Source organism: Macaca fascicularis, chromosome 3 (assembly GCF_037993035.2).
Source record: "Macaca fascicularis isolate 582-1 chromosome 3, T2T-MFA8v1.1".
NCBI classification, from domain to species: Eukaryota; Metazoa; Chordata; class Mammalia; order Primates; family Cercopithecidae; genus Macaca; species Macaca fascicularis.
The window spans coordinates 166,411,700-166,437,843 of NC_088377.1; the positions used below are offsets into that span (position 1 = coordinate 166,411,700).

General features: G+C 35.2%; 1 protein-coding gene across 41 annotated transcripts in view; it reads right to left on the minus strand.

Annotated features, from left to right (window-relative positions):
* Positions 1-6,913: 6,913 nt before the first annotated feature.
* The window catches only part of POT1 (protection of telomeres 1), a 114,670-nt gene continuing 95,439 nt past the window's right edge, over positions 6,914-26,144 (minus strand). For all 41 annotated transcript variants that reach the window (XM_045388452.2, XM_074035903.1, XM_074035924.1 and 38 more), the window contains 6 exons: positions 25,446-25,651; positions 19,790-19,925; positions 12,883-12,971; positions 10,852-10,943; positions 8,906-9,011; positions 6,914-7,729 (listed from right to left, as the gene is read on the minus strand). In XM_045388452.2, coding sequence (XP_045244387.2) covers positions 7,617-7,729; positions 8,906-9,011; positions 10,852-10,943; positions 12,883-12,971; positions 19,790-19,925; positions 25,446-25,651 — 742 coding nt within the window. In that variant the 3' untranslated portion in view covers positions 6,914-7,616. The remainder of the gene's footprint in view (positions 7,730-8,905; positions 9,012-10,851; positions 10,944-12,882; positions 12,972-19,789; positions 19,926-25,445; positions 25,652-26,144) is intronic.

Sequence of the window (26,144 nt, forward strand, 5' to 3'; positions counted from 1 at the left end):
TACAGCTGGGCCGCCAGAGGTGACATCACATATCACCTCTGAGCCGTCACCATGATACCCACCTGAGCCTCAAACCAGCAAGTTTTTATTAAGGGTTTCAAAAAGGAGGGGGTGTAAGAACAGGGAGTAGATCACATGCTTCAAAGGGCAAAAAGGAGAACTACTGATAAGGGTCTATGTTCAGTGGTGCACGTATTATCTTGATAAACATCTTAACAGAAAACGTGATTCAAGAGCAGAGAACCGGTCTGACCACAAATTTACCAGGGTGGAGTTTTTCCCCACCCTAATAAGCCTCAGGGTACTGCAGGAGACCAGGGCATATCTCAGTCCTTATCTCAACCGCATAAGACAGACATTCCCAGAGTGGCTGTTTATAGACCTCCCCCCAGGAATGCATTCCTTTCCCAGGGTATTAATAATCCTTGCTAGGAAAATAATTTAGTGATATCTTCCCTACTTGCACATCCATTTATAGGCTCTCTGCAAGAAGAAAAATATGGCTCTTTTTGCCCGACCCCGCAGGCAGTAAGACTTTATAGTTGTCTCCCCTTGTTCCCTAAAAACCGCTGTTATTCTGTTCTTTTTCAAGGTGCACTGATTTCATATTGTTCAAACACATTTTACAATCAATTTGTACAGTTAACACAATTATCACAGTGGTCCTGAGGTGACATACATCATCAGCTTACGAAGATAACAGGATTGAGATTAAAGACAGGCATAAGAAATTATAAAAGTATTATTTGGGAACTGATAAATGTCCATGAAATCTTCACAATTTATGTTCCTCTGCCACGGCTCCAGCTGGTCCCTCCATTCAGGGTCCCTGACTTCCCGCAACAGTAGTGAGGAACTGCATCTATCACATTGGGTGGTGAAGGCCATGGTAATCACATGGAAAATAATATGTGCCTTATGTGTTAACAGATCAACCTGGGGAAATTGTGGAGGCAGGAAGACCAGTTGCAGGACTGGCTCTAGTCCAGGCATAAGAAGATGGCAACATGACCAACATGATGGTAGAAGTGGTAAAAAATGGTTAAATTCTGGATGTATTTTAAAGAGTTAGCCATGATAATTTTTATAATGGATTGGATGTGAGTGCAAAAGAAAGAGGAATCATGGATGACTAGACGTAATGTTTGGGTATTAGCTCAGTAAATCTGATGTAGGCAAAATACTCTCCCAGCAAATTCCTAGTTGGGCACAGATGTGAAGCTTATTTGACTTATGACTAAAGCAACACCTTCCATGGAGCACTAAAGGTGAAAAAGAAGAATACATGTCTTCCAAATGACTCATGAAAACCTGCATTCTTCCTGACATGAATCATTATGTTAATTCATCATCTCCAACAAGAAAAGGAAAAGGTAAAAAGAGCCAATTTTCTGAGCTAAATTTGCATCAGAAGAGAATAGTTTTTTTTTTTTTTTTTTTTTTTTTACACGGAGTCTCGCTCTGTTGCCCAGGCTGGAGTGCAATAGCGTGATCTCAGCTCACTGCAAGCTCCCCTTCCTGCGTTCACGTCATCCTCCTGCCTCAGCCTCCCAAGTAGTTGGGAGTACAAGCGCCCACCACACCTAATTTTTTTGTATTTTTAGTAGACGGGATTTCACCATGTTAGCCAGGATGGTCTCAATCTCCTGACCTCATGATCCGCCTGCCTTGGCCTCCCAAAGTGCTGGGATTACAGGTGTGAGCCACCACGCCTGGCTGAGAATAGAATTTTTAATACCAGAAAAATACTTATTACTTTTCTTGTAATTATTGCTTCTAATAATTTTTAAATATGCAGATATTTCACTTTACATTAATCATTAAAACAAAAACATTCCTCACATAAGAGACAAAAAATGGACAGTTAGAGGAAAATTACCCTACTCCATTTCTTCCATCTTCAGAACTTAACTCCCACATTCTGGATCATGTTTTTGCATTTAAAAGCAACTACTATTAACTACATAAATCATTCTGTTTAGGGTGTGGAATATAAAAACTTACCTGTACTCAATACTGAGATAAACAAAAGGTTTGTGTTTCCTAAAAACATAATTTAATAACTTTTATTTAGGAGCAATGTAACCTGTTGCATTTTCATGTGTAACAATATGGATAGAAAACAGGAAAATACGGGGTAGAAGAGGGCGGTTCCCTGGCAAAGGCCCTACTCTCAAGCTTAGAAACCCACGGCCCTAACTGGGAACAGACATTCCTGTTTTCACACCCAAAAAGTTGCCTTTTGGCTCACCATACCCCCCTATCCTGTACACATATAAACCTCAGGCCCCAGGCTCCAGCAGCAGATAAGCAGAAAAACAAAAATGCTAGAACGGCGCAGTAGAGGAGAGAAGAGAAGGTGTGTCTGAATGTTGAGTTTGGCTGGAGGTGATGGGAGAGATCAGCTCGTGGATGGCTAAACTCCAGGGGAAGATCATCTGCCCACTCCATCCCCCTTCCAGTTTCCCACCCAGGCCACTGAAAGCCACATCCACCACTCAATAAAACCCCCACATTCACCCTTCAAGTGCATGTGTGACCTGATTCTTTCTGGACTCCAAACAAGAGCTTGTGTGGCAAGGGGGCACTGAGAGGCTAGCACTTAAGCCATCCTCGGACAGCAGAGCTAAAAGAGCACCATAACATTGGGACTTCAGGAGTCACAGGCACCCACCCCTAGATGCTGCCATGGGGCTGCAGCCCAAAAGTTCTCACCCCACTTCCTGCACCTGCCCATGTGTGTGCTCCCTGCCCAATAAGGGTTTTGAGCTTGCAGTGGCCTGAATACAGAGTCACACCCCTGTTGCATGTCCTGTGAGGGGTGTCAGGGAACATTGTTGTTTCAATAAGGTTTGTTCAAAACCTATAGCATTCCTTAGAGTTTTTAAATTATCTTAACACTTCTTTGGCCCTTCTTGCCCTGTTTCTAAAGGTGTGTCCTGTGTCCCATGTTTGTCTTTTATTGTAAATCACACCAAATCCTTTTTGGATACAGACACTGTCTGAGTAATAAATGAATGCAAAGGTATGTATTAACTTTTACATATCTATATTGTACTTTGTATTCTTTGTCTTAATCTACATTTAATCTTTTATTGTACAAAAGTAATTAATGATTCCAAAATTTAAAGATGTTTTTTAGAACCTTTTCTAATGAAGATTAAGCACGTAAAATTTCCTATACAAAAATAAAACCACAGCCATGCCTACCTGCTGCAAGCTATGTTTTCACTTGACTCCACAGGTTAATACTTTTGATTTTAAAATGACTTACCTTCCTTGTAGTGCTATGAGAGACTTGCATTAGCTACTTATGTATGTATTAACTATTATAAAAGCTTGGAACAGAATGTCACTTATCAAGTAGCTAAACTTGGCAAGAGACTTTAAATTCTAGAAAGACTGCCTTCTAATGGAGGACAGAAGTCGGCTGAGGAATAGTGTTTGTGTAACAAAAGGGAGTTCCAATTTCAAAAAAGGAAAAAAACATTTTGAAGTTATAGGAAAAAAAAGCAAGGTTGTATATAAAAAGGTACACGTTTAGGAACTACACCAATATTTGATTAATAGATGATAGGAAGGTTAAAGTTTTTAACATGACATGCTCCAAATCTTTAAAATACTGTGAACAAATAGATGAAATAAAAGAAACTTTCACACAAGTTGGAAATGCTTTCTTTGGTAGTTGTGGACTAGATTTTTAGGTAAATTCCAACATAGTACCCTGCAAAGCAAACACAAAGAAGAGAATAAAAGCAAGTATCTCTCTCTCTCTCTCTCTCTCTCACACACACACACACACACACACACACAAAATGTGACTGTGACTTTGTGGCCTAGATTTCAAGGAAAAATACCAGAAATTCATTAAGATGTTGCTATAGTCAAAAAATAGCAGAGGAATCTCTGCACTATCCATGTTTCACCAATTGGCCATGTGAGGGAGAGCTCCCATATACACTGATACATTATCTTTGTCCTTGTAATTGATGCCCAATAGTTTTCAACCCATCAAATGCAGTCCTGATGGAAGGGACATTTATTTATCTCCATGTAAGATGATCATCACTTAGAATCCCTAGCTGATCTCAAATTTCCTAACAGCTTAAATCACAATAGTGAAAAAACAAAACAAAAACAAAAACATAGCACTACTAATTAATTTCCCAACTGCCAAAAGAAGACAGCATCTCACATACCTGAGTGCGCCCGCTTAGTGCGTTTAGATACTCTTTCCAAGTACCAGAGAAGACAGGTCATTATGCCTAGATTTTTACTAGCTGACTATGTCCCTTTTTCCTGGAATGGGTAGGGTTGACACTATCCAGAGATTCTGAGGGGGCAAGAAAGGAAGATGTATTTAAATTTCTCATAAAATAATGTTCTAGAACTTTAATGCGACTCATTATAGCCTTCAGAGTCTGCATTTCCTAATGAAAAGCATTACAGGAGGTGTTTTTTCTTACATTAACATTCGTTTCACAATAAATTCTTCAAAGCATGAAACAATAATTTAAAGCAACTACGTCATGGCAGAGTCCTAATCCTGTATTCGAAGTCTGTATAGGTCTCTAAAATTCTTATCACCTAAAAACCTCCAAAGGACATAGTGAAACTAGGTCTCTGAGCTTCCAGATGCATTTAAAGGGGAAATAACACCAGACAAAATACAAAGTAAAATAATAAGTAAAACACATTATCATGAATAACTATGTGCTAATAAAGCAGATAACAAGAATACATTTTTGTAAACATATAAAATCCCAAACTGGCACAATAAAAAATAGAATACTTACACAAAAAACCACAACAGAAATAGAAAGTAAAATTATCAGAGAATTACACATTGAAAGTTACTTATGCTGAGTAATTATAAGCAATAAGTTTCTCCCTGTATGTGTATCAACATGCAAAAATACAGTTCTCTATATGACAAAAGAAAGTTGTAGTACTATTTAACATGATGCTAACATATATATGCATGCTCACATGTTCTTAGAAAGAACAATCTTAAAAATTATACACCATATTGTTAAAAGTGGTTTCTTCCTGGGTACTAATTGGAGCAGGAATTAGTTCAAGTTTATAGACCCTACATTTGTTTTAAATTCTTAATTTTATTAATAAAAAAAGTCTAGATAAAAACAAAACTTGATGAACTATAACGTCAAATTTAAAACAACACTGAAAATAATCAAATGAGTTTAGCCTTTCCAGATCCCAAGGAAAGCTTCTAGAAAGTATAGAAGAAAACTGTCTGGATTCAGAGTCACACGTAGTGAAAAATTCATGCTTTATTATCTAAAACAGGACTGCATAGTCAGCTGGGAAGTGGGCAGGGAAAATATTTTGGCCCTTTTCTGTTACCTCCAAGTAGCTAAGGCACAGGATCTACACCAATTTGAAATCTGGGCAGCCAGTATCCTAACGGGTGAAGATGGCTTTTTTAAGTAGACAGAGTATACTATAGTCAGCTTCTTCTAGTCTATCAACATCCATCTTTCTATAATCATTTAGAAACAATTCCTGACTTAAAGCATGAGCAGGGGTAAAAAGAAATGAGGAATGATATATTGTATGTTGGCATGTATAGTTCCCTCAAATACAGCAGTATAATTGAAGGTCGCCACAGAAAAAGTCTAAAGAATAATGTATTGTCTCATATTTTTCTAAGACATGCATTCTAAGAACAATATAGGGACAGTATGAGTCAATCCAGTAGTGTCTTAAAAAATGGATGCTGCAGAAAGTGGAAATTGAGATTGAGTCTGTACATGAACCTCTTTCTTAAATTTGTGTAATTTAAAATCTGACAGGAAGATTCTATCAGTGTTTACAGAAAGGGGCAGGAATCAAATTAGGGCACAATGAACTACCATTTAGTTGTTGCTCCAGAAATAAAAATTCTCCTAACTCTGGGTTCCTGATTAGCACAGAGTGCATACATCACTCTAGATAAACACTAGGTGTTGATGGAATAATTCTTGCTAAAAACTGAAAAGTTTTTAAAAAAGACAAGGACAAAACCCCACAATAAACCAAAAGAAATCACGATAATGTGGATGTTTATTTAAAAAAAAAAATAAAAAGAGACATGGCCTATCATCATGAAGGTTTATAGGAAGAGTTTTCCTTTGTTAACGTGGAGATCTTGCAGGCTCACAGTGTGAACCTATGGCACCTTTGGACCTCTACTCTTCTAGACTGAATGCTTTCTGAAGGCAGAAAAAATGTTTATCTCACCTTTGTGTCCTGAGCACATCATCAACACAGAAACACACCTGTTCAACTGTAGAGTTTTAAAATATTTTTCCTGAAAATGTTTTGAACCGAGTCTATATTCCTGAAAATAAAATCAGTCTTTCTCATTGTCTCAAATAAGCTGATTAGTCGATGATGGGGGACATTGGTAGTTAGGTATACAGATGTGTTAATATACTCAGGAACTAGAATTTAGAGTTATTATGAGCAAAGAAAATCAGTTATCCAATCCTTTTTTGACAATAAGATGTTAAAAGTATTTTGAAAGTATAGAAAAACACACTGATTCCTCTTATAATCTATTTCCAATGTTATTTCAGATATTTAAGTCAAAGACTCATTGCAGAAAACTGTTAGCTTCTGTTCCAGAATCCCTGAGTGGTTAAGAGTACAGGCTCTGAATAGAGATTATGTGAATTAAGGCACAGACTCTAGCATTTAAAAACTGTGTGAACTTAGCTTATCAATCAAGCCTCAGATTTCTTATCAGAAAAATGGGTTGCTGTGAGGATCAAATACATGTTTAGTGCTTAGCACAGTACCTGGGATGTAGACAGCCCTAAACATCTGCTGTATTGTCACACCTGCTTTGATTCTTTGCCTCATATCATTTTTTGGCTCAACTTAGGGCAAATAAATGAAACAGCTGAAATGTGTGCACTTATTTATTCTTCACTAATATTAAACCAGGTAATTTATTTCTGTCTTTGGCAAATAACAAATACAAATCTATACACATATTAAATGTTTGTATAAAATTGAATATTCATGATTTTAACTTTGACAAACACTGTCAGGTAAAAATCAAATTATTTTACTAAGTTAACATCTCATTCAATCAGTTGTAAGTTGTAATACTGGCATATTTTACAGGAGACTATTAGAAAAGGATCATATTAAGTCATTAACATTATAAATCTGACCACTTTATTAGGTTGAGGTGAAATAGAGAAATCTCTACTATCCTGGAGAGAAACAAGCAATCAAATCATGTATTACATGTTTAAAGAACTGAATTTATCATAAAATCATCAGTATCAGCACCCTAACAAAGCAACTTTGCCATTTCTACTTAAAGTACACTTTAGCTTGATCAGACAAACACTTATCTCAGCAGTACTTGTTAAAAGCAGGTCTGTTTGTGCAAAAGAAAAACAGAAAGCAAAATAAAATCTACAGCCATTATTTACCTTGCACCCAGTAAAAGCCAAGAGATTTAAATAAAGGACATTTTCTAATCCCATACCCATGCTAAAATCATCAACATTGCTGATACAAAAATCAGGGCAGGAAAAGAAGCTCAAACCGGGATGGTGAGTGGCAACATTTTATGTATGCTAAATTGGATGGCAATATTAGATTACATCTTCTGCAACTGTGGTGTCAAAAATCTGATAGCAAATTTGATTGTCTGTTCCATTTGTGACATTGTATGACTTGATGAAGCATTCCAACCACGGATATGCATCTACAAAAACAAAAACAAAAAAAGGTATTTAACCATTAAAACAAAATAAGTAACTCTGAAATAGGTACCTAAGCTTACCACTGAGCTAGAAAAAATAACATTTATTTTGGCTTGAAAAGTAAGTAAACGTCCCTTCCAAATTTAACATTATTCTCTCTCCAAAATACATACTAGATTCATGTTATTGTTTTGGAGCAATTGTGACTAATCTGAATTTTTTGTCACAAACAGGTAACAGTGATTACACCTTGGGTTTCAAAATGGTTAGTATATATTTTAAAAATCTAAAATAGTGGTTAAAATGGGTCTACCAGGCCCATGCTTTTGGATATAAAGATTTACTTCTAGAAATCTATCCAAAAGAATCCAAACAGCTAACACAAATTAAAACTGACAACAAATAAAGGTATTCAAGTTAAACTTTGTTACAGATCAACACAAATTTCTATCATTATGTAACTATTATAAGATGCAAAGATTGACCAGGAAGAGTAAAGCCTGATTTAAAATAATATATAAAAATTAAACCAGCTGCTAAATCTGCAGCTCGTAAAATTTCCCACAATAAAAAACTGTGAGAAAAATCAAATTGTCTTAATATAACTTAGATCTGCAAGTTTCAACATAAGCACAAATATGGTCACAGAAGGAAAATTCAGTAGCAGTAGGTATAAGCAGTACAATTTGAAATGAGGAGGATCTAGTTTATTAATCAAATGTTTATTCAGAAAACAAAGCTCATAAAAAATTGGTAAAACAAAAGCTTGTAAAATGTGAAACTAGTTAACACTAAATAAAAAAAAATCATCCCTGAATTAAATTGGATAATTGGAGTTTGTTACAGAAAATATTTACTGCCAACAATTTATCACTTTTGGTCTAATTTCAACTAAAATGCTTGTAGCATGACAATGTCAAATGTGCTTGTGATCAAAGCTACCCCCCTTTCCTATATTTTAAAATATTTTTAAAATCTTTTGACTGCAAGAATTTTGATTCATAACTATTTTATCCTTGCCACTCTCTTCATCAAAGGTTGATCATACAGTAATCAGTCACTACTTCGTAATTCATTTGAAGCAAAGCTTTCAGACTTCTAAAAGTCCACAGAGTACATATATGCTAGCGCTATCTCAAGTAAAAGATGTGTGGGACTGTTAAAATATTCTTGCCTACCAATTTTTATTCCTGGAGGACAAAACATATCCATGATCATATCCATACTTTTCTGAAGGTCATCATCCATTAGAACTTCTGATGCTGGGATCTGGAAGAATTTGTCCTTAAAAATGTTTCATGAGAGGAAAACAAAAAAGGAAATAATCATTTTAATGTTGTTATTATTAACACATATTTCAATATTGTCCAATTAAAAGATAATCTAGACAGCTTCCCTCTATCAAGACTGTAGAATTCATAAACTAGAATGCTGGTCTCGACTCCAAAATCTTATTTGCTACTTTAATCTTAAAACAGCTTTGAGATATACACAATCAAGTAAATTGCTCTGATTTAATAATGATGATGGTAATAATGATTTTAAAACAAAGAGGCTAACTATTCTCTTTATGTATAGAAAAAACATCTTGTGCTAAGCTTAAATGAATATAACATATAGTATATGTATTATATAGTTATTTAATTTTTCTCTCCCCTATCAGGTTATAAGTTTCAAGAAGGAAGGAATTTTGCTTACTTTGTTCACTGCTGTCTCTCCATCACATAGGATAGTACCTAGTACACAGCAGGTGCTCATTAAATATTTAATGAAAGGTTAAATGAACTGTGTAGGTGGGAGAAAAATTCTCCTCTCAACTACACCTCAGCTCTTTTCCAATCCATGTAGTAAACATTTTAACTTTACCCTAAGAGAGGTCTGGGCTTTGACCTTAGCTTGTGGAACGTAATCTCTAAGCCCTTTCCATGTCACACTTGATAGAAGCATTTTTGCCTGGTAGCCTTGGGTCACTATGAAGAGTTTAACAGTATGATGTAGAGTGGGAAGTTTGGAGCATGTGGTATCATGTTGATCTCAAGAGGGGCTGAAGACTGTGATCAGCCATATGGGTAGTCAACCATACCTACATGACAGAGTCTCACTAAAATCTTTTAGCAGAGCTTCCCTATCTGGCAATGTATTATGTATATTGCTACACACTGTTGCAGGTAAAGTAACAGTCCACAACTCTATGGGGAGAGGACAACCATAAGCTCCGTGTCTGGAACTTTCCTGAACTCTGTCCTGTACATTTCTTTCATTATCTGATTTTAATGTACATCTGTTAGCTGTAATAATCTGTAACTGTCAGTATAATAGTTTTCAGTGAGTTCTAGGAGTCTTGTGAATTATCAAATCTAAGAGTGGCCTTGGGGACTTCCAATTGCAATTATTGTCAGAAATGAGGAAGATTTTTGTAGACTGCCTGAAAACTTTATACAATAATATCTATCTTCCCTGTCAAAGTAACTTCATTTCCTCTAATATAAAATGTGGAGGTTTAAAAAGTATGATCAAGGCTGGGCGTGGAGGCTCACGCCTGTAATCCCAGCACTTTGGGAGGCCAAGGCGGGTGGATCGCAAGGTCAGGAGTTCAAGACCAGCCTGGCCAAGAGGGTGAAACCCTGTCTCTACTAAAAATACAAAAATTAGCCAGGCATGGTGGCGCATAGCTGTAGTCCCAGCCATGGGAGGCTGAGGCAGAGAACTCCTTGAACCCGGGAGGCAGAGGTTGCAGTGAGCCGAGATCGTGCCACTGCACTCCAGCCTGGGAGACAGAGCAAGACTCCATCTCAAAAAACAAACAAACAGAAGTACGACAAAATGTTGATTACAAATAATGCTTCCATAGTGTAGCCGTATCTCTGCATTTTGGCTGTGGTATAGGAAATGACTCTTTAAATCCCTGTTCCTTAATTTTCCACTATTCAACTGTTAAGATTTAGTGTCAAATAAAAAAAGAGATACATACACAGATGATTCAAAATTTATGTGCTCATATTTTACTTATATTTTTAAGTTGCCTTAAGTCCTTTTAGGAATAAAGCAGGTATGAATACACGCATTCAATTTTTTTAAATATTATGTTTTAATTAAAAATATCTTCACTACCTCTGATACTTACAGAATCCATGAGATAGGTTTCTAGTACTCCTGTTCCATCATCAAGTGTAAACGTCATAACAAACACATATTGGAGGGGTACAATACCCAGTACTAGTGAAGGAAAAAAAGATCAAACCATATGAGTCTGCTATTCCTTATTATCAAGGTAAAGTTGGAATTGTTTTATGATAGTATAGACCTGTAAATTTTATTTACTAAAATAACTCAAGATACAAAGAAAAACTTGGCATTATCTCCAGGTAGACAGTGTCAGAACTGAATTGGAGGACACCCAGCTGGCATCTGCTGAGGGACTGCCTGCTTGGTGTGTGGGTGAAAACCCCTATGCGTTTTGGTCACATAAGTCTCCTGTGCTGATTGCTGTGGTGTCAGAGCAGAGGACAAACAGTTTGTGTTTTTAACTCCACAGATACTTAACCTATAATTAAGCTCATTTAGCAGATTCATTTTTGGAACATTTCACTATACCTACATAGGGAGAATATCTTATGATAAACAATTTAATCTTTTTCGATTAAATATTAATGTATATTTAAAATGAGTTGACACTCTCACACCTGTACTCCCAGCACTTTGGGAGGCTGAGGTGGATAGATCACCTGACAGGAGTTCAAGATCAGCCTGGTCAACATGACGAAACCCTGTCTCTACTAAAAATACCAAAAAAATAGTGAGGCACAGTAACATACACCTTTAATCCCAGCTCCTCTGCAGGATGAGGCATGAGAAATGCTTGAACCTGGGAGGCGGAGGTTGCAGTGAGTGGAGATTGCACCACTGCATTCCAGCCTGGGTGACAGAGTAAGGCTGTGTCTCAAAATAAATAAATAAAACAGTTGATAGCCTCCACAGAAACCACAAAAAGTGATTCATGAAATGTAACTCATTGCATGTTAGTTTTATGAAAGATAAAATTAAAATACAGAATGTTCTAAAAAAATAGCATGCAGTTAAATACTGTTTTAGCATGCCTCTCTCCATTATAAGCTAGGGGAATAATTTGTAATTTTAAAAAAGAAAAAAGGGATATCATCTGGTTGAATGGACAAGAATGTCAGAATCTGAGATTTAATAATTTGGTAAGATGAGGAAGAAATAAGAAATTAGAGATACTGGGTAACATGAAAATTCACAGGTTAAGATAAACATCTTCTTGTTTGGTAATGAAGATACTCAATTTATAGAACGTTTTATTAGCTTCTATCTGTGGAACCCATATTTAAATAGTAGGACTAATTAAGAGGGCAAGTAAGAATAAATTAGGACATACAGACATGAACTAGGGCATACAAAAGACATTACTACAGGGGAACTGATTTTTTAGGCTTCAAAAGGTCTCAATAGATTAAAACTGTGAACTAAAACTAAGAAAGATGAACTTAGTAACTACTCCCAGGAACCATAAAAACAAAAATATTACATTAAAAATAGAATGAAGAGACCAAGTTCAAGAAGCTCATGTGACAGGAAAAAAAAAATTACAATAAGAATAGAATGAGGAGACCAAGTTCAAGAAGTTAATATGACAAGAACCCAGGATTTCAACGTACCACAAATAAAACATGAGATAGCTGTATTAAAAAGGAAAGAAAACAAAACCAAGTGTACAAGTAAATAGCTATACAATGACATTTCAGGCTAGTAGAAGTGGAGTGTCCAATTTTAGGTAAAAAATAATTTCACTCTGTTCTGAACTGGTCAAACAACATCTGCAGCACAATGTCCAGCTCTGAATGGCAAATTCTGAGAAGAGCACTAGTAAAGTGGAATGCTTACTGAGGAGGAAAAACAAAATAGTAAGGCACAGGGGAAAGTACAAACAAATGTGATGGTGCCTGCTTGAATAAATATAGACTAAAGAAAGGCTTGGCAGATATCTTTAATTTTACAAAGTCTGTTTATCTTACAGAAGAAGGAATAGGTATATAAAGAAGGAATAGGTATACTTTCAGGTATACTGAAATATAAACAGGTGGAATAACCTTATATACAAACAGTTAAAATTGCAGGGCATGGAAATTTAGCTAACCTTCTGCCACAGAAGAAGGAATCCACGATGTTTTATCGACCAACGAATTTAGATTTTGTATGGATCTCAAACTAGAACACTGCTTACATCTGAAATTTATAAAAGAAAGAACCATAAATATTTAAAAACAATTTAGCTTGTTTAATTGTTATAACTTTTTACTGCGCAAACGTGTAGTTTTAAAATATAAATTATTAAACAGAAGAATACTGCATCCCCTATATTGTAATGTGCTTGCTTGTTTCACAAGAGTATTATGAAGGAGTAAGCTTGTTACATAAAGGCAATAAAAAAGGCAGTATAAGATTCAGAATAAACAACTCTAAATTGAGAACAGGGTGCTGGGTTCCAGGTCCAAATCATTAATTAATTTTGCTCTCAATTGCCTTATTTGTTAAAATGAAAAGTTGAAGAAAATGATCATCTCTAAGAATTCTCTGATTCTATGAGCAATTTTTTTTTTTTTTTTTTAAAAGATAAGGTCTCAGTCTGTCACCCAGGCACTGCCACCTCTGCCTCCTGGGCTCAAGTGAGTCTCCCACCTCAGCCTTCCAAGTAGCTAGAACCACAGCTGCACACCACTATGACTGGGTAATTTTTGTAATTTTGTAGAGACATATCTTGCCACAATGCCTAGGCTGGTCTTGAACTTCTGAGCTCAAGCCATCTGCCTGCCTTGGCCTCCCAAAATACTGGGATTACAGGCGTGAGCCACCATGCCTGGCCTCTGTAAGTAATATCTTAATAAATTCAAAGTGTTAATAAATATGGCAAATAGAGAAAAATTACTAAACAGTCAGAACATGCAAGATTCTAGATAATGAATATTTTTAGTAAGCACATATCCAGAGCTCTGTAGTTTATGATGCCTAATTCCATAGTTAACTTTTGAAATGTATGTAAGTCTAAGACTACACAATACACTAAAGTTGTGCATTGTGTAGTACAGGTATTTTGCTTTACTTGAATACCAATGTATTTTAAATATGAGTAATTTATTTTTTATTATGCATCATCATAATATTTATGAGATGTTAAGAAAATATACTTGAAAAGATACACTTGAATAAAAATAAAAGTTTAAAAGGTACATGCACATTTGTTCTCATTTGCACTTTGAGGAAAACAAGAGGGTGACCATATTGCATCTTATCCCCTTCTACTCATGAAACAAATAGATGTTTCTTTTCTAACAAAAGATGTTAATTTAATGAAAGAATATTATTGCCTAAGAAAAAGACTATGATATTGATTAGCATTAGACATTATTAAAGTAAGTATAGTATAAAAATTAAGGATATTAAGTGAAAATTAAATACAGAACTACTTACTTCCAAAGCAGCGAAAGGGGAAACAGAAAAAATTAGAAACATAAACTAAATATATCAATAACTTAAGAATATATTTAAACTCAACTATTAAAACTAAAATTTAGCCATAAGCTTTTATGTATGAGTGACATACAAAACAGAATGCCACAAACTTGAAAGCAAAGGGATGAGAGTAAGCTATAAAGCAATTACCAAACAAAAATTTTTAAAAACCTATAAAACACAAGAAACTGTAAAGTTAAAAAGGCATGGAATACATTCAAAGTATGGATGAAACTGACAAAAGATTAGTATCTCTAACATGGAAAGAAACCTTACAATCAATTACATGTATGTGTGCTCACACATGAACCAAAAAAGAAATCAGTAACCACACAGAAAAACAGGCAAAAGATGTGAACATGGAATTCACAGAGTAGGAAACCTACGTAGTTGATAAACACGGGGGCTGCTTAAACACACTAGACATCTAGGAAATACAAACGAAAACATCATGGATACCATCTGATGCTCACTGGAAAGTTACAAGTTAGACTAATGCCAAGTATCAGACAGAAATAGACTAATACCAAGTGTTGGAGTGAACTTGGTAGAACTTGGTAGAAAGTAAAATTTTATTAATCACTGATGGGACCATACATTGTTAAAACCATGGGAAGAACAACTTGGTATTTTTCCCATAAAGCAAAACTTACAATCCAGTAATTCTAATTCCAGGTAAACACCTTAGGAGTAACTTTCAAACATTTTTTTAAGGACTCACAGTAAGAAATTCATTTAATATCGTATCTTAGTAATACATACATACACATACAATTGAAATGAAAGTTTAGGGAACAACAATGACCCTTACTATGTAAAATGTTCTCTATTATCCATTCCCTCTCATTCTATTTCTTACTACAACCACATCATATAATTAAAAAAAAAAAAACTGGTTATGACCCACTGAACTCATTTTATGACAAGAGAAATACACAAGAAAACATATAATGTGACTTCAGTACAGTCTGTAAATGAAACAAAAAACACATATCCATTAATAGGAAAATAGGCTAATAAATTCTGATACTTCATAACATACTCCATAGACGTTAAATAATCTAAATCTACATGCGTCAATAGGGGTAAATCTTGAAAATAATAATGAATCAAAAAAAGCAAGCTTCAAAAGGCTTGGCATAGTATGAAACAGTTTATATAAATTTAAAAAATGAAAAATACACCACACTGCTTAAGAATTCACACATATAATGAAGGCATAAAAACACTGATGAGTAGGATTTCATACAATTTTGGAAAAGTAGCTACCTCTGAGAAAAAAAGAGTTAGCGAAGGGATTTGATATGGGGTTATACTACTTCTCTGTAACATTTAATTTCTTAAAAATAAAAGTTTGGAGGCCAAGGCAGGTGGACTGCTTAAACTCCAGAGTTCAAGACCAGCCTGGGCAACATGGCAAAACCCCATCTCTACAAAAAATACAAAAATTAGCCAGGTGTGGTGGTGTGCACTTGTAGCCCCAGCTACTTGGGAGGCTGAGGTGGGAGGATTGCTTGAGTCCAGGATGTCAAGGTTACAATGAGCTGAAATCATGCCACTGCAGCCTGGGTGTCTGAGTGACACTCTGTCTCAAAAAAAAAAAAAAAAAAAAAAAAAAAAGAAAAAGAGTCTGAAATAATGTTAAAACGTTAAGATTTGTTAAATCTAAATGGTGGATACATAATTGTTGTGATGTTACTTTTTATATTTTTCTATAAGTTAAAATTATTTCTTAACCCCAAAATAAAAATAAGAATCAATTAAAAGATATACTGGTTTTTGATGATGAAACTCAAGTAATAAAAAATGTAAAAATGTCTTAAAATCTGGAGTGTGAACAACATGTGCCTTAGTTTTGAAGCAACTAGTAAAAAAGTCGACAGCCTTGGTTGGGCGCAGTGGCTCACGCCTGTAATCCCAGCACTTTGGGAAGCCGAGGTGGGCGGATCACCTAAGGTCAGGAGGTCAAGACCAGCTTGGCCAACATGGTGAAACCTCGTTTCTAATAAAAATACAAAAAAATCAGCTGGGTGTTAGTGGTGCGTGCCTGTAGTCCCAGCTACTCGGGGGGCTGAGACACGAGAATCGCTTGAACCTGGGAGGCAGAGGTTGCAGTGAGTCGAGATCATGCCACTGCACTGCAGCCTGGGCAATAGAACAAAACTCCATCTCAAAAGAAAAAAAAAAAAAAATGGAAGGGGCCTTAAGGTGTAGGGAGACCTCCTGAAACTATTGCTATGGAATAGATTGCTATGGTTCATTTAAATCAGAGAAAAGGTGGAGATGTAGGGAGACACCCTGAAACTATTGCTACGGAATAAAAGATGAAATGCTCCTGATTACTATAAATACAAAATTGCATGCAGGATTGTGTAAAGACAATGCCAGGGGTTGGACTGCCAGAATCAGCCAACAGCGTGTGATGTGCTTCCCCCTGCAGAGAGCCTATGAATGAACGTGCAGTCAGGGAGGTTTCACATCACCAAGATTCCTATCCCAGAAAAGCAGATGTTCATAGCTCTGGGAATGGAATGTGACCTTTGTGGGAAGCCTATAATCGGACGCATGGGGGGGGTGCCTGTCCATATGGATAAGATAGGGCTATAAATGCCCTCATCTTGCTGCGGCGCTTCTAGGCCTCTTTAGGGTTCATACTCCCTTCTGAGAATTTCTGGTCTAACCAGTTGTCTAACTTCACGTCCTGTTTCTATGAATTGTTTGTAACCACCTTTCGCTGCAACTGTTAACGCTGTTCCTGTTTTAAGGCTCTGTTAGAAATTACTGATGTACACACTATGTTGTAAATTCTTATCTCTATATACTGTACTTCTATTACAGATGTTAAAGAATTACTTCATCCCCATGTGACCATCTCACCTCATAATCAAACGACCCTAAATCCCTCACTAACCTACCCCTGCCCTCACTAAACTTAATAATAAATGCTGGCATATTGCATTGTTGGCACCGTGGGACCAGAAGGTGGTGACTCCCCCTGGACCCAGCTTTCACTATCTCGTGTGTGTCTATTATTTCTCCACCTGCCGATCCGCCTGGGAACAAAGAGAGAGTCCCGTTGCATTGTGGGCTGCTGGCCAGATCCTGCAATATTAGGGTAATTTTGTTGAGACTTTTAGTGAAAGAAGAAGTAGTATTTCAGAGTTTAAAATGAATATTTCCTTTCCTGGTTTAGACTCGTCATGGTGCCCAGTACTGGGAAGGCAAAATAGAGAGAAAGGGGAAAGAACAAAAGCTAGTGAGTGAGGATCTGCATGCAAAAAGATAAAGCTCAGTGATTTATTATACAAGAAAAACAGAATTTTATGAGTTTTAATTTTTTAATTAATTGGTTTAATTAAAAATCACTTTATTTTCAAAAAAGACAGACTCTCAGATCATAAGACTAATGAGAGAAGGAATTAGACACTGAGTATATCAGAGTAAAAACAGCAACAACACAGAAATTTAAGTCAGTGGTATACAGTTTCGCTTTATGGCTAAAATTTTATGATATGTTGGAAGAACATAGGGCAATGCCTAATAGTGACTTTACCACACAATTAGGGAGGTATCATGCTTACAGTATAATATTTTTCAGTTAGTATATAATTTTTCAATCAGGATTTGCACATTATGACAATGACTAATGATTGCTACAAATTTAGAAGTTGGAAAGAAAGAGGATGATAAAATATATGCTATAATCCAAGGTTTCTCAAATTAGAATATGTCCAGGGTCATTGTTTCATCAAGCAGTAGAGGAGATTTTATCCCTAATCCCCTCCTTCTAAATGTAGAAATCTGTTTATAGCTCGAATGAATTCTTTTATATTCCAATTATCAGTGGCAGCAAATTTGTGATTTAGTGGCTCAGAAATTCTGAAATTCAATCACTTAATTTTTACCAGGTTTGCAGCTCTGAATTTTTCTCTGTAACTGGTATCTAAATCCTCACTGTTAAAGAAAACAAGTGAGTACCAGCCTCTGGCTGAGGAATTAAAAAGACGGCAGCCTTATGCCTCACACATTGTGTGTACTCTCACTATATATGCTTATCGAAACAACGATATATGCCAGAAAAACCTATACATATAAGTTGATATACTGTAAGTTTCTGTTGAATAGTCACCAATGAAATAAAAGAATAAAAATTACTCTTACACAGTTTTTAATTCCAAAATTTTTCTCAGTTGAAAACACTACCACATATCTACAACCATCTGATCTTTGACAAACCTGAAAAAAACAAGCAGTGGGGAAAGGATTCCCTATTTAATAAAGTGGTGTTTGGAAAACGGGCTAGCCATATGCAGAAAACTGAATCTGGACCCCTTCCTCACACCTTATACAAAAATCAATTCAAGATGGATTAAAGACTTAAATGTAAGATCTAAAACCATAAAATCCTAGAAGAAAACCTGCGCAATACCATTCAGGACATAGGCATGGGCAAAGACTTCATGTCTAAAACACCAAAAGCAATGGCAACAAAAGCCAAAATAGACAAATGGGACCTAATTAAACTAAAGAGCTCCTGAATGGCAAAAGAAACTATCATCAGAGTAAACAGGCAACCTATAGAATGCGAGGAAATTTTTGCAATCCATCTGACAAAGGGCTAATATCTAGAATCTACAAAGAACTTAGACAAATTTACAAGAAAAAAACAAATGACCCCATCAAAAAGTGGGCAAAGGATATGAATAGACACTTCTTAAAAGGAGACATTTATGCAGTCAACAAATATACGAAAAAAAGCTCATCATCACTGGTCATTAGAGAAATGCAAATGAAAACCACAATGAGATACCATCTCACGCCAGCTAGAATAGCAATCATTAAAAAGTCAGGAAACAACAGATGCTGGAGAAAATGTGGAGAAACGGAATGCTTTTACACTGTTGGTGGGAGTGTAAATTAGTTCAGTCATTGTGGAAAACAGTGTGGCAACTCCTCAAGGATCTAGAACTAGAAATACCATTTGATCCAGCAATCCCATTACTGGGTATATACCCAAAGGATTATAAATCATTCTACTATAAAGACACATGCACACGTATGTTTACTGCAGCACTATTCACAATAGCAAACACTTGTAACTAACCCAAATGTCCATCAGTGATAGACTGGATTAAGAAAATGTGGCACATATACACCATGAAATACTATGCAGCCAAAAAAAGGATGAGTTCATGTCCTTGCCGGGCATATGGATGAAGCCGGAAACCATCATTCTCAGCAAACTAACACAAGAACAGAAAACCAAACACCGCATATTCTCACTCATAAGTGGGAGTTTAATAGTGAGAACACATGGAGACAGGGAGGGGAACATCACACATCAGGGCCTGTCACGGGGTGGGAGGCTAGGGGAAGGACAGCATTAGGAGAAATGCCTAATGTAGGTGACGGGTTGATGGGTGCAGCAAACTACCATGGCACGTATATATCTATGTAACAAATCTGCATGTTCTGTACATGACCCCAGAACTTAAAAGTATAATAAACAAAACAAAACAAAACAAAAAACATACCCATAGTGATGTATTGTTCCTTGTATAAGAAATGGTGCTGAAAGATCCAAAAGTTCCAGGTCTTCGTGGCCAGATCTCACAGGAATTACACTATTAAACTTGTTCGAGAGTTTGCAAATTTCACTGAGTGTACCTCCTGTTAACAGAATAAATAAATCCTTCAAGTAGTGCAAATAAAATGTAGACAAACGTACAGTCCTATTAAACAACATGTGAGGTATAATAAAAGACTAAAGGAATCGACAGAAAAAGACAATAAATGTATGTGAAAAATATTAATTTGTAAATGTACAATCCTATATATTGATTAAAAAAATCAATCCACAAAAATGCTGAGACTCGGGTAAAATATAAAGCTTGTGAAATTTTAACTAATTTCTTAAATTTAAACAAATTGCTCTTTATGCCAGGAACACGTTGGTTCAAATAACCAAAAGAGGGAATATAAGCTAAAAGCCAGGTTATGATCAGATTCTCACTAATTTGCTATATACTAATTAATATCTGGGCAAATTTAGAGTTTAAATCTCAATTTTCCGGTCAATATTTCATTTAAATATAGATATGAGTGGTTCATGTAATATGAATTCACATATAAAATTTGTTCATTTTTCCTGAGAATATTATCACACTTAATTCTATGACAAAGGAAGCATTCAAATGACCAAGCTGGCGGAGAAGTATTGCCTGGTGGCATGCCATTATTAGAAGGCAGTGTCCTTTTTACTTAGCTTATAATGCTTCCTCTCTCCAGGCAAAATGAATAGGATTTAAAAAAATACCTCTGTGTTATTTCCTAAAATTTGGGTAGAATTTGTAATGTCAACATTCAATTATAAAGGAGAAGCACTTCTGGCATAGCAGAGTGAGGACATACAAAGACACTTGACTGTAACAGCAGTTAAGAATATCGGCAAAAACTGTAAAACCTTTTTTAGAACTCTGGAAATTACCAGAGGCCTTCAACAATCCAAGGAGTGTTTGCTCCAGAAAAAGGGCTGAATTTTGGCAAGAATGGTTGAGCTCTGTGGCATTTTAACTTGCCCTGTTCCCATCCTCCTTCCCCCAAGCTCTTTGTTACTGGAAGCCACAGTTCTGCTATGTCATATTGCAGTTAGATAGAAACCCTCATTATGCATGCTTAAAAACTCCAAACAATATTCCCTAAGCATGCTACTTAAAAGTTTCACAGTCCAAAAGTTAGTCTATCTTCTGGAGACGGATACCTAGCCCTGCTAAAGAAACTCCTGCCTACTGTTCAAAACTGCAATAGGTGACCATTCACCTATTCTCATAGTTCTTATAGAGAAAGAGAATTCTTCTCTCTGAGTTCCTCCTCAAAAATACTATTTCAAAGAACCTGGTGAGAGCTCATCTAGTCATTCACACTGTCTATTCACACGAGTTTGGCTCTGGCAAATAAGCTGGACAACCTTGGTCAAGTTACTTAAACTCTAGTATAACATTTTCCCATTTGTAAAACTGAGAATAATGTTACTCTGTAAGATCATTATAAAGATTAAATGAGTTAATATTTGTAAAGCACTTAGAGCCATGAGTGACTATTATTATCAATATTTTAGTGATTTCCTCTTAATATAAAGTCCATGAAAGGAAATACTTTGTTGTGTTTGCTACATTACCACTAATGCCTAAATCAGTGTCTGGCACACAGTAGGCATTCAATAAACATGTGCTAAACAAATGAATGAGTACAAAGAAAGACATTTGCATGTATATACGTGCATACTAGGTTTCTTAAGGTTTGTATCTGGAGACATCCTAACTGAGAGCAATTTATTTGCAACCAGTAGAAATATTTAACATGGACTATGGAGACAGAAAGGCCTAAGTGTGAATTTTTTTCTGACATTTACTAGGTCTTTACCTTTGAGTACTTCACCTTTTTCTCTTGGTCTCAGTTTCCTCACCTGTTTAAAAAGGGGATACATCTAGCTTACAGAAGATTGTTATGAGAGTTAAAGATAAAATACTAAAGTAGGCAGTACAGTGCCTGACACATAGTCTATTCAGTAAATTATAGGTAATAATAAATATTATAATAAAATGATTTGGTGACATTAGAGTTCCATACAAATTATGTTTCAGAGTATGCAGTTTAAAATATAATGTTAATAATAAATATTGTAAACAATTCTATACCCACAAGTTTGACACCTTAGATAAAATGGTTCCATTTCTTGAAAGACATAATCTATCAAAATTCACACAAGGAGAAATATATCATCTGAATAGGTCTATGTCTATAGAGAAATTAAATCAATAATAATCATCTTGAAAAAAGTCACCAGGCTCAGATTGTTTCAATAGATAAGTCTACCCAAACACAGAAATGATACCAATTCTCTACTATGTATTCTGGAAAATGGAAGTAGAGGGGATGTTTCCTAATTCTTATGAGGCCAGCAATATTCTAATACATAACCAAATACATTACAAGAATGAAAACCTATAGATCAACTTCTCTTATGAAAATACATACAAAAATACTCAAAAAGTATTTAAAAATTGAATCAAAAAAGAAAATAATTATTCACCATGACCAAATGAAATTCATTTTAGGTATGCAAGGCTGGTTAAACACCTCAAAATCAATTAATGTAATTTATCACATTAATAGGTTAAAGAAGAAAAATTGTATGATCATATTAATAGATGCAATAGAAAAGCACTCGATAAAATTCAACATCATTAATAACAAAAATTCTCAACAAACTAGGAATATTGGGGAGCTTCTTCAACTTGACAAAGAACATCGATAAAACAGCTACAGCTAAAATCACATTTAATGGTGACACTTTCCACCTAAGACTGAGATAAAAGCAAGAACATTCCCTCTCATTGCTCCTATTCAATATTGTACTGGAAGCCCTATCTAATGCAGTGAGAAAAGGAAACAAAAGGTATACACACTAGGAAGGAAGAGATAAACTGTCTTTGTTTACAGGAAATCACAAAAAAAAAATTCCTGAAACAATAAGCAATTATTAATGGTAGAGGATACAAGGTTAATCTAAAAAAAAAAAATCAGTTGCTTGACTATACATAAGCAATAAATAATCGGAGTTTGAATTTAACATTAAATAATTAGCACCAAAAAAGAAAATACTGAGGTATAAAGCTAACAAAATGTGATCTATATATTGTTGGATTTACAATATTTATCTGAGTAAAACTATAAAACCCTAAAGAGATCTAAGAAGATCTACATAGATAGTCCAGGTTCATTGTCAATAATATCAAGATGTTAGTTCTCCCTCTCCAGCTTGACTTATAGATTTATGGCAATCTTTTTTTTTTTTTGAGATGAAGTTTCGCTCTTGTTGCCCAGGCTGGAGTGCAACGGCGCGATCTCGGCTCACTGCAACCTCCGCCTCCCGGGTTCAAGCTATTCTACTGCCTCAGCCTCCTGAGTACTTGGGATTACAGGTATGCGCCACCATGCCGGACTAATTTTGTATTTTTAGTAGAGATGGGGTTTCATCCATGTTGGTCAGGCTGGTCTCGAACTCCCAACCTCAGGTGATCTGCCTGCCTTGGCCTCCCAAAGTGCTAGGATTACTGGAGTGAGCCACCGCGCCCAGATGGCAATCTTAACAAAAATTCCAGCAAGTTATTTTTTGATATTGAAAAACTGCTTATAAAGTTTATATGGAAATGCAAAAGATTTACAATAGCCAACACAATACGGAAGACAAAGAAAGTTGCAGGACCAACACTTCACAATTTCAAGAATTACTGTATAGCTTTAGAAATAACAATGGTGTGATATTGGGAAAATAACAGATAGCTAGATTAAAACAGAACAGAGAACACAGAAACAAATTCACAAAAATAAACTGGTTTGACAAAGAAGCAAAGGTAATTCAATGGCGAAGGAACAGTCTTTTTAACAAATGGTACTGGAAAACTGGACATCTGCATGCAAAAAAAAATCTGGACACAGATCTTACACCTTTTACAGAAATTAACTGATACTGTTTTGTATGAGACTCTAATGGTGGGTACATGGTATTCTGCATTTGTCAAAGCATAAAGAACTGTAAAGCAAAACGAGTGAACCCTAATGTAAACTAGGGTCACAATAAAATAGAGTCAACTGCATTAACTTGGCATGAATATCAGTGAATGCTACTGTAGGTGCTTAAAGTCTAAGAATGACTTTGTATTTATATCATTTTCTTTGGTTCATCTCTAAGTCCAAGTCAGTTTTTGATTTTGTTACTTCCTAATCAGAATAGTGCCATACTTCAGTAAGATCCTAGTCCTTGGCTCAGGTTATACTTAGAAACATAAAATAAAAATAGCTCACATTTCTTATATTCCTTTTACATTTCAAAGTGCTTCTACACACATCCTCATTTTTTTAAAAAAATAAGCCTTTTTTAAAAAGAAGTTTTAGGTTCATAGCAAAATTAAGCAAAAGGTACAAAGTTTCCCTATGTCTCCTAGTCTCTTCCCCATTATCGACATCTTGCACCAGAGTGGTAAATTTAGTCAATCAAGAAACCTATTTTAACAAACCACTATCACTCAAAGTCCACACTTTACATTAGTAACAAACCATTATCACTCAAAGTCCACTCTTTACATTACTAACAAACCATTATCACTCAAAGGCCACAGTTTACATTAGTAACAAACCATTATCACTCAAAGTCCACAGTTTACATTCCTAACAAATCCATTATCACTCAAAGTCTAGTCTATATTAGGATTCACTCTCCGTGTTGTACATTCCAGGTTTTGTTTTTAAGACTTCATTTTTTTTTTTAAGGAGCAGTTTCAGGTTCACAGCAAAATTAAGAGGAAGGTATAGAGATTTTCCATATCCCCTGCTACCATACACGCTAGCCTCCTCCAGTATCAACATCCTCCACCAGAGTGGTACATTTGTTAAAAATGAACCTATACTGACACATAATCACTCAAAGTCTATAATTTACACAGAATTCCCTCATTTACTAAAAACAAAGCTAAATATTACTCTAATGCAAATTAAAGAAGGTATTTTTCTTCTATTACAAAAGGTTACAAGGGAAGGAAAGCCTTAAGAAAAATAATGAAAAGGTTACAAGGGAAGAAAAGCCTTAAGAAAAACTCTAAACTTGCCAAGAGAAAACATTTACAGTACATATTTTAGATAAATATTAGATAAAAATTAGATGAAAATGAAAAAACAAACATGATAAATTTCATTTAAAACTCGTCAAGTTATCTTTACTTGTTTCAATGGTCTCTTCTTTGATTTTGATACAATAGATGACTTTCACCCTATTTCTATGAAACAACAGTGACATCCAGAGGCCAATAAAACAGCGACGGTACATAAGCAATCAGCCTTTTATTATTACTTAACTAGACACTCATGTTAGCATTGACAAAATAAAATGCAATCCAACAATATAGTTAAATGTTAACACTTGAGTCTGAAGTACAATTTCAAATGTAATTAAATTTATGTACGTGTGCATATATATATTTGAATCCAGTTAACATATATATTCAATTTTGTAAAATTTAAACACTATTTTTACTTTATATGTTCTGGGTTGTCTGTAAAATACATTAAACAATAATTAGGAAAAATATGGAAAAGGAGTATTCTAACAAAACAGTGACTTAAACATCTTACCTTCTATCAAAAGTAGACATTCATTTGAAAGTGGGAGAATACCATTATTTTTCACAAAATGAACTGCTACTTTTCGTCCTTTCTGATTTTTAGTGGTCCAGATTTTTGAATCATATAATGCTGTATTTTGAAGCTTGACATCTGGGGTTTTAGTTGCACCATCCTGCAAAATTATATCCAAATCACCCTCACGTGGAACTTCTTGCCTAAAATTATTGACAATGAAATGACAAAAATCAATTTTGGTATAAGCTTGAAGATTTCAATTTAACAAGTAATCAAATTAAAAAGTATCATTCTTATATGCAGATGAGTCAGTTACTTTTTCTTAAATTATCTAAATTATGGAGACAATTCACTTTGCAGAACAAATAACTTTTTTCAATAGATAAATATTTGATATTTTGTGGGTAAGTATATCCCAATCATAATTACATTAATTACCAGTGATTTCCATGCCTGGTTTTGTGATACAAAGCCACTTATAATTATTTCTAGTATCAATTTTTTTCTTCTCCGTAAGGAATGCTAAATTTCCCAGTAGGAGAAAAAAAATACAGTGGCCCCCGGTCTTCACTCCAGTTAAATACCCACTTACCACACTTAGGGAAAAGGGCACTTCTAAACTAATAATATTTCCAATTCTATTTAATAATTAATAATTTTGAGAAGTCATATGGTTAAGTATCATGTAGCAGA